The sequence below is a fragment of the Pelobates fuscus genome, chromosome 3 (assembly GCF_036172605.1).
Source record: "Pelobates fuscus isolate aPelFus1 chromosome 3, aPelFus1.pri, whole genome shotgun sequence".
Taxonomy (NCBI): domain Eukaryota; kingdom Metazoa; phylum Chordata; class Amphibia; order Anura; family Pelobatidae; genus Pelobates; species Pelobates fuscus.
The window spans coordinates 402604063-402614076 of record NC_086319.1 but is presented as its reverse complement, the minus strand read 5'-3'; the positions used below and the strand labels follow the sequence as shown (position 1 = coordinate 402614076).

The 10014-nt window shown below is 47.8% G+C and overlaps 1 protein-coding gene across 1 annotated transcript in view; it reads right to left on the bottom strand.

Moving 5' to 3' along the window:
• Window positions 1-2793: 2793 nt before the first annotated feature.
• Window positions 2794-10014, bottom strand: part of LOC134603602 (dnaJ homolog subfamily C member 3-like) — a 34419-nt gene continuing 27198 nt past the window's right edge. The window contains exons 10-13 of the mRNA XM_063449727.1: window positions 8891-9011; window positions 7971-8103; window positions 6154-6302; window positions 2794-3283 (exon numbers count right to left, since the gene is read on the bottom strand). Coding sequence (XP_063305797.1) covers window positions 3144-3283; window positions 6154-6302; window positions 7971-8103; window positions 8891-9011 — 543 coding nt within the window. The 3' untranslated portion in view covers window positions 2794-3143. The remainder of the gene's footprint in view (window positions 3284-6153; window positions 6303-7970; window positions 8104-8890; window positions 9012-10014) is intronic.

Sequence of the window (10014 nt, the reverse complement as noted above, 5' to 3'; positions counted from 1 at the left end):
CAATGTCATTGGTTTGTGTAAGTTTGTTGCAGGCTACCAAAAGGTCCAGGGGGGAGTGCCCCTTGCATGGGGACCTGCATATAAGGCCAGTTGTGGTTACCAATAAATTGGTTCCTGCCTACCCTCAACATAGAGTCTCATCTCATGTGTGGGGGGGAACACCTGTATCTGCTCTGGGGATTACTATATCACAATACCGCCCTGGATTGTAATCACTAGCTCTTATAAGAGCGGTTCCTCCTATACTTTATAGAGTAGGAGAGGTCACCCACTGGAAGCTGGATCCTGGTCTTGGGTCCAGGGTGGGTGAAGGACGGCGAGTTCCCAGCCAAGCTGTAATGCTGGACGTGGGACTACGGTGCCGATGGTGTCTGGTGGAGTGCTTGGAGTACTCGGTGAGCACTGGGAGCATCGATTGGCGGAGGCACCCGGTCGGGGTGCCAGGTCGTCCGCCACAGTTAATACTGGTCATTATAGCCTAGCAGTGCTACTTACTGAAGGGAGAATTTAAAGTGAGTTACAAGTGTAAGGACAGACTAGATGAAGAAGCATAGCTGCCTTAAAGAATCTTTCCAGTTTGGTAATTTAGAACGTAAAATTTTAAATTCACATAGAATTTTCACTTAAATGTAAAACACCATAGGGGAGCATGTAACTGGACCAGATCCAGAGAAATCTACAACTAAAGAGTTGGGGCATAGTGATGTGGGAGGAAACAAATGTCAGGACAGATGTGAAGTTATGTGCTTCTTGTGATTTATAAAAGGAACACTGTACTCACTTTGATCGATCCACCTGATTGAAGTTGTTATAGTGCCTGCAAACCTGCCCCTCCTCCCCCAAAATCCTTTATTTTACTAAACAGGTGGTGCTTCCAAATGTACGAGAGCCGGGAAACTTAGTCTTGCCTCGCATACCATAACACACCGTGACGGCACGGTCGGCCATAGAGAATTATTGAATACGATTCGTATTCGATTGCGTGGTGAGCGCAACGCATGTGTCTACTTTCCCCACTGCGCACTGCTCGGCACGCCTCCAGGATGACAACACGAGGAGAAGGGAGACTCAGCACTCAGAATGAGCAGAGGAACCAGAGAATCACAGGGCACTCAATTAATCCTAAGGGTTTTTTCCCTAAGTTAGTTTCAGTATTTTCAGAGCAGGAACACCCCAATAAATGCTAGCGATCACTGACAAAATGTGAAACCAAACCACTATTCAATCTAGCAAGAGAAATAGAATCACACGCATCAATTTATAATAAATCCTTTCTAAAAATTTTTGCACATGGAGCTGTACGAAGATGGGGGAACAGAATCCTAACTTCTAATTCTGTCACCCTCTTTCACCTAGCTCCTTCTGTCAGTGTCATCCTGCAGGGGGAGGGACAGACTCATAGCTCCTTCTGTCTGTGTCAGTGTGTGACCCTGCAGGGGGAGGGACAGACTCATAGCTCCTTGTCTGTGTCAGTGTGTGACCCTGCAGGGGGAGGAACAGACCTATAGCTCCTTCTGTCTATGTCACTGTGTCACCCTGCAGGGGGAGGGACAGACTCATAGCTCCTTCTGTCTGTGTCACTGTGTCACCCTGCAGGGGGAGGGACAGACTCATAGCTCCTTCTGTCTGTGTCACTGTGTCACCCTGCAGGGGGAGGGACCGAGTCATAGCTCCTTCTGTCTGTGTCACTGTGTCACCCTGCAGGAGGAGGGACCGACTCACAGGTCCTTCTGTCTGTGTCACTGCAGGGGGAGGGACGGACAGACTCATAGCTCCTGTCTGTGTCACTGACACCCCGCAGGGGGAGGGACAGACTCATAGCTCATTCTGTCTGTGTCACCCTGCAGGGGGAGGGACAGACTCATAGCTCATTCTGTCTGTGTCACCCTGCAGGGGGAGGGACAGACTCAGAGCTATTGTCTATGTCACCCTGCAGTGGGAGGGACAGACTAATAGCTCATTCTGTCTGTGTCACCCTGCAGGGGGAGGGACAGACTCATAGCTCCTGTCTAGGTCATCCTGCAGGGGGAGGGACAGACTCATAGCTCCTTCTGTCTGTGTCACTGTCACCCTGCAGGGGGAGGGACAGACTCATAGCTCCTTCTGTCTGTGTCACTGTCACCCTGCAGGGGGAGGGACAGACTCATAGCTCATTTTTTCACCAGTCATGCACAAGGGTTAATCTGCAACAAAGCCTCTACAATTTGAACGCTACAACTTTAAAGTACAGATTGAAATTCAGAAGATACTGCACCGGATTTCTTTTGTTACTAGATTATTGCTTTACTATAATCACCCTGCTATTTTTGTAGTTTACTACTGTAATATTTTGAACTTGCAGTTATTAATGGTTCTACCACTCCTCTCCTCTGCTTGCCAGTTTCCTTCTAACTATATAGCATTACTTGCAGCTGTTTGGAATCACAGTCCATCACCTCCTCATTCCCTTCACATGTTATCAGTTACTGCAATCATACTATTAATTCTCTCTGCCATCACCTTCAAATTCCTCTGCTACCTCTTGTGTCATTTCCCCATGTCAACATTTAGATTGTAAGCTCACAGGCAGGGCCCTCTAGCTTTTGTATTGGTCTGTTTCCCAATTATACAGCGCTGCAGAATATGTTGGCGCTTTACAAATTCCAGTAATAAAGTAAATAAAATAATTAAGATCCAATTAACCAGTCAAATATTCCCCCTATTCCTTTTCAATTCCACATAATAAACATTGACATGGTAATTCAGCTGCATTATCCATTGGAAAAGAAATCATGAAATGTCATTTAATTTATTATTATTATTTTTTTATTTCCCACCCAACCAAAGTTCTGTTTTATATATATTTTCTTTTAAATTCTTTGCATTAAGAAAGTCAATAAAATCTGAAACTCTTGACCTAGTTGGACATCTGATTAGGCACGCCGCCCGCGTTCTCCATGTTAAGTCACAGTAAATTCTCTTGAAGGGCCAATGATTCCCGAAGTGCCAGCACCATGGAGATTTCTCTCAAGTCCAAATACCGGCTTCCTTTAACCCTATCAATGCCAGTGGGCTGCGTGGGTCTGACGATAAATGGAGTGTTAGTCTCACAGTCTGAGTTAAACAATCCATAAAAAGGTTTTCTTTCTGTCTTAAGAGGACAATTAATTGAAGTTGAATTTGAAATGAAAGTTTCCTGAGCTGAAAGGGTTAAATTCAAAAGGCCATTGCTGGTGGTGTCCGGAGCCCTGCTGATTCTCTGGGTCCAAGGGGTCTTCCCCAGCATCCACTTTCTGACGCATCTCTGAGAATAAAGGGAAAACGTGCGTCATATACAGCAAAATTGGGAGGGGTAAGAGGAGGAGTTAGAGGAGGGGTTATATGGAGTAATAGAAGGAGTGATAGGGAGGGTTATATGGAGTAATAGGAGGAGTTATAGGGAGGATTATATGGGGTAATAAGAGGAGTTATAGGGAGGGTTATCCGACTGGTTACCTCTGCTAATACAGAAAGAAGAGTCCCATTTCCCCCAGTAACACACAGTCCTGGGGGTCCAACAACACTTTATTGGCTTCACTTTATACTTTCCCCATGGAAGGGGTGGAACACACACAATGACAATGTCCCCTCCCAGGGTCCTCCTCCTGAGGGTTACATACCCTCAGTCCCTTTGTCCCCTGTTTCCGCCATTCAGTGTCCCCTCCCAGGTGCCTGTGCGTGTGACAGGAACTCTAGTTCCTTTAACCCCAGTTCCCGCCACCTATCCTCAGGGTTTCCCACCTCTGGTGACCAGGAGTCTTTATCCAATGAGCCTCTGTCCATGGGAGTCCCAACGCAGGAAAGCTTCCTGTCTCTGTGAATCCCAGCTAAGGAAAGCCCGCCACACCGCCATTATCCCCAAGGAATGTCCCCACCATTCTCAGGGACCTCCACAACTGTGTCCAGTGCGAACCTCCTCCGTTCATGAAGTCCCTGTGTGAAACCAGGCAAGGGAAGCATCTCCTTTCGGGATACAAATGCTCCCCCTGGACAGCCTTCGTCCATACGAACGGCGGCCACCCAGGGAAGCACTCAATTACTTCTCTTGCGGTTTCACACTTGTTGCGAAATGTTATTGTGGTTTTGCACTTATGTTGCAAGTTGCCAAACCTCGTTAGCAAGGTGTAAACGTTCTAACTATTCTAAATGGGATCTTGGAGTGGTCCCCATTCGGGAGACGAACGGAACCCGTTCGAATGAGCTCTCCCATACGGGTAGCAGGTAAAACATACACAGATTCACAAATACATGGGGAACATACAGGCAATCACATAAGACAATTCACAGATGGGCAACGATCCCGTCACAGATTATATAGAGTAATAGGAGGAGCTATAGGAGTAATGGGAAGAGTTATAGGGAGGGTTATATGGAGTAATACGAGTAGTTATAGAGAGGGTTCTATGAAGTAGTAGGAGGCGTTATAGATAGGATTATATGAAGTAATAGAAGCAGTTATAGAGAGGTTATATGACGTTATAGGAGGAGTTATAGAGAGGGTTATATGGAGTTGTAGCAGAGCCCTAGTCCCATCAGGAACTCTCCTCAGATGGATACATGAAAGTACAATTAAGAACAAGCAAAATAGTCAAAGAATCTCCCACCTCCTCCCCAGTAACTGGACGACACACAGCTCTGGGGGTACAACTGAAATTTATTGGCACATACACGTCTTTTATGCCCAGTCCCATGCAAGGGGTTTCACATACAATAATGTGAGGTTTTCAATCCCAGGATCCTCTGTGCCTGAGAGATAATTAAATTAGATTAGTTTGCTCAGGCAATTATCTCCCAGATACATAAAATACAACAAAATATCCTGTACCCCCCAAAAACCTAAACCATATTCCAGAACCCCAATTACATCCCCCAATAGCCCCAATCTGAGTGTCCAACATATCCAATAATCACTCAGATCGGTTTGGCAGAATGGGAATGACATTGTGGTAAAGTTTTGACTGGCCATACAGTTCCAGGGAAATTGGTGCACTGGCCGGTCCCGTTCATGAGGTTCTTGTGCTTACACCATACAAGGGAATCTCTTTATTTCGGAATACGAATGCTGCCCCCCCCCCCCCCCCCCGTTTGGTAGTTCATATATCCCCAACGTTGTTCGTGTAGGTGGTCGGGAACTGGAACGGGCAGCGTTTTTTAAGTTTAGCGGTGCTCACGCGAGTGCATAGCCGAAAAGAGTTTGAGGCACTCAACGACCAAGTACTGCTGCCACGTGTTCAGTTATACAAACTGGCAGCCACCCAGGGGAAGCCCTTATTAGTTATAGAGAGGGTTTTCCTTGCGGTTTCGCACTTAAGTGGTTGGTGTCAACGTTCTAAGGGGTGGTCCTCATTCGGGAAACCAAGGGATTCTGTTCGTATGAAGTCTCCCGAATGGCCAAAAAGGAACCACACGAAATAACAGGAATACAACACACGAAAGGTGGAAGTTCTGCTACAGGTGATACGTAAATAAAAAGTGTCTTGTGAAGCATCCATTCCGCTACGGGAGTAATAGGAGGAGTTATAGATAGATAGAGGGTTACAGACAGGGTTATATGGAGAAATAGGAGGAGTTATACAGAGTGTTTTATGGAGTAATAGGAGGAGTTATAGAGAGGGTTATATGGAGTAATAGGAGGAGTTATAGAGAGGGTTATATGGAGTAATAAGAGGAGTTATAGAGCAGGTTTTATGGATTAATGGGAGGAGTTATAGGGAAGTAATAGTAGGAGTTATAGGGAGGCTTGTATGGAGTAATAGGAGGAGTTATAGAGAGGGTTATAGGGAGTAATAGGAGGAGTTATGGGAGGATTATATGGAGGGCTTTGTGACAAACGTTCCATCCCACAAACGTTTGCCACAAATTCCTGGAGGAGCGTGGAAGCTGGCCTCCTGCCCACCGACTATGGTCAGGTAAGAGACACCATTCTGGAGTTACCCTGCCCAGCCGCCATTAGCAGCTTTCCCTGGTTCGGCACTTTCCCTTCATTCGAATGGAAGCGAATGCTAGCTCCCTGGCGGCTGTATGGAAGGCTATATAAAGTAATAGGAGACGTTATATTGAGGAATAGGAGAAGTTGCAGAAAGGTGAGAGAGCAGGTGATAGAGGAAAATAATTGGGCCCAGTGCTATATAATACCTGGGTCTGTTAAAACTTCTTTGGCAGCTGCGATATCAATGAATTTTTTCTCTGCCTCTCTCTTCTCATCCTCTGATTGGAAGTTATCTGGATGCCACTGCTGAGCCAGCTTTCGGTACGCCTTGATCACTTCCTGCTTGTTGGCATTTCTAGGGGAATAGAGGAAGAAATGATAAGAAAAGAAAACTCATTTAATGAACTACTAAACAGATGCCTCACCGTAGGAATCCATGAAGCCTCACATTAGTAACCAAGACATTTGCTTAAGAATTGTGCCAAATATAATTTTGCTGTATTGCTAGCCAGTACAAGGAGACAGAGACACACAGAGACACACAGAGCGGAGCGAGAGAGGGGGAGCGGAGCGAGAGAGGGGGAGCGGAGCGAGAGAGGGGGAGCGGAGCGAGAGAGGGGGAGCGGAGCGAGAGAGGGGGAGCGGAGCGAGAGAGGGGGAGCGGAGCGAGAGAGGGGGAGCGGAGCGAGAGAGGGGGAGCGGAGCGAGAGAGGGGGAGCGGAGCGAGAGAGGGGGAGCGGAGCGAGAGAGGGGGAGCGGAGCGAGAGAGGGGGAGCGGAGCGAGAGAGGGGGAGCGGAGCGAGAGAGGGGGAGCGGAGCGAGAGAGGGGGAGCGGAGCGAGAGAGGGGGAGCGGAGCGAGAGAGGGGGAGCGGAGCGAGAGAGGGGGAGCGGAGCGAGAGAGGGGGAGCGGAGCGAGAGAGGGGGAGCGGAGCGAGAGAGGGGGAGCGGAGCGAGAGAGGGGGAGCGGAGCGAGAGAGGGGGAGCGGAGCGAGAGAGGGGGAGCGGAGCGAGAGAGGGGGAGCGGAGCGAGAGAGGGGGAGCGGAGCGAGAGAGGGGGAGCGGAGCGAGAGAGGGGGAGCGGAGCGAGAGAGGGGGAGCGGAGCGAGAGAGGGGGAGCGGAGCGAGAGAGGGGGAGCGGAGCGAGAGAGGGGGAGCGGAGCGAGAGAGGGGGAGCGGAGCGAGAGAGGGGGAGCGGAGCGAGAGAGGGGGAGCGGAGCGAGAGAGGGGGAGCGGAGCGAGAGAGGGGGAGCGGAGCGAGAGAGGGGGAGCGGAGCGAGAGAGGGGGAGCGGAGCGAGAGAGGGGGAGAGGAGCGAGAGAGGGGGAGAGGAGCGAGAGAGGGGGAGAGGAGCGAGAGAGGGGGAGAGGAGCGAGAGGGGGAGAGAGGAAACCAATTTTACGTTATCACAGTCACATGCATTCGGCATTCAAATGTGAACTGTGGTCATTATTGTGCTGTTTGATCTAAATCATAAAATTATTGTGGAACAGTTAATATATTTTGTATACTCAAAGGATGATTATATATAATGAACTTTACATCATGCAACCTATTGTACAATATTTATTGGTGGTTATGAGACTTATGTTGTCCCTAAAAATGTACCATTCATTTCTCAATTTTCCTGATTTTAACTGCTGAAACCCACCCGTTTCCAGGGTCATCCCGCGAGGCAGTCTAGCTTTCCCCTTTGAATTGTCAGGTCTCCTTCTCTTACAATAGCTGTGTGGAGAGTGCGGTGCCAGGCAGGGAATGCTCACCAAGCTACTGCAGGGCAACGCAGACTTTGCCTGGCTAGACCTTTTGACATATAATGTCAGAGGAAAGGAGAGACACCACCAGCCAGAGAGGACACATTTAATAAAAAAAATTATAATAAAATGCAACAGAGGGCAAAGAGTAGAAATGACACAGTAAGTTAGGCCTTTACAATGTATATGATTTGGTATTTTCACTCGCTGCCTGCTTTCAAGATTCTCTCACAGTTAAGATAGGTCATGTCCACTGTGTAAAAACAGAGTACCTTTTAACACCCAAGATTTTATAATAATCTCGTTTCTTGGATTGCTTGAGTAGTTTTTGGGCTCGCTCAAGGCCTTCTTTAAATTCCTCGCTCTCGCCATCCAGCTCTTTAGCTTGCTGATAATCTTCCACAGCTAGAAGCAGAATCAGAAAAAATAAATCATATAGCCACCCCCCGAAATCTCACCCCTCCCAGGGTGACTATACCACCACCCCCCCGAAATCTCACCTATCCCAGGGTGACTATACCACCACACCCCCAAATCTCACCTATCCCAGGGTGACTATACCACCACACCCCCAAATCTCACCTATCCCAGGGTGACTAACCGCACCCCCAAATCTAACCTCTCCCAGGGTGACTATATAACCACACCCCCAAATCTCACCTCTCATGGGTGACTATATAACCACACCCCCAAATCTAACCTCTCCCAGGGTGACTAACCACACCCCCAAATCTAACCTCTCCCAGGGTGACTATATAACCACACCCAAAAATCTCACCTCTCCCAGGGTGAGTATATAACCACACCCCCAAATCTAACCTCTCCCAGGGTGACTAACCACACCCCCAAATCTCACCTATCCCAGGGTGACTATATAACCACACCCCCAAATCTCACCTCTCCCACGGTGACTATATAACCACACCCCCAAATCTCACCTATCCCAGGGTGACTATATAACCACACCCCCAAATCTCACCTCTCCCACGGTGACTATATAACCACACACCCAAAAATCTCACCTCTCCCACGGTGACTATATAACCACACGCAAAAATCTCACCTCTCCTGGGGTGACTAACCACACACCCAAACTCCCTTCTCCCAGAGTAACTATATAACCTCACACCCAAATAATATAGACCCAGCCCCCCCACTACAAATATCCACATCATCCTCTGCATGATCGTACCTTTTTCATACTCTTCATTTAGGATGTAAGCATCAGCTCGGTCTTTGAGGAGAAATGGATTTTGTGGGTCTCTTTGATGTGCTTCTGTACAGACTGTTATTGCCTGATCGATCTGCTGACTCTGGGAGAGAGAGCACCATTAGCACCCCTTGTTGCATATACACACCAAGGTAATGCATGGGTTAAGAAAAAAGGCAAAAAAAAAAAAAACATGCAAGCAGTGCCACAGCTGTGAAGGCAACATGGGAGCAGTTCTGGTGTTGCAGTCCTCATGGAGATATATGGAGTGCATGTTGCAGAGGAGTTGCCTTTATAAGTAATACAATAATGGAGGAATTAAGTAAGTGCTCTGGGCATGCTGTGTATTTTCTAGCACTTAACATACTACTGGCATAATGTGTAAATGCTAGCAGCCTACATACTGTGGGTGAGACATTATATACTGATCAGCCACAACTTTGGAACTACCTGCCCAATATCATGTTAGTCCTTCTTGTGCAGCCAAAACAGCTGTAATACTTCAAGGTATGGATTCCATAAGACCTCTGAATGTGTCCTGTGATATCTGGCACCAAGACATTAGCAGAAGATACTTTAAGTCCTGCAAGTTGCAAGGGGCCGCCTCCATGGACCGGACTTGCTGTTCCAGCACATCCCACACATGCTTAAATCGGATTGAGATCTGGGGAGATCACGGTCCAATTGGGACACTCAAGTTCCCACTGAAGGTGCTTTAGGAAGTGGAAAAATCATCATCATGGACTCTGATGGGTCTGTGGCTACACAGCACTGTGTCGGACACCTTTCTATCGTGGCCAGCATTATGGTTTTCAGCATTTTGAGCTACAGTAGCGCTTGCGTATGATCGGACAAGATGGACTAGCTTTCACTCCCCCTGTGCATCAATGAGCCTTGGGTGCCCATGACCCTGGTTCACCAGTTGTCTTTCTTGCACAACTTTTCAAATGTACTAACCACTGCATACCAGGAACATCCTACAAGACTTGCAGTTTTGGAGATGCTTTGACCCAGTCATATAGTTATCACTATTTGTCACTTGTCAAAGTCACTCAGATCTCTTCGCTTGCCCATGTTTCCTGCTTCCAACACATGAAATTCAAGAA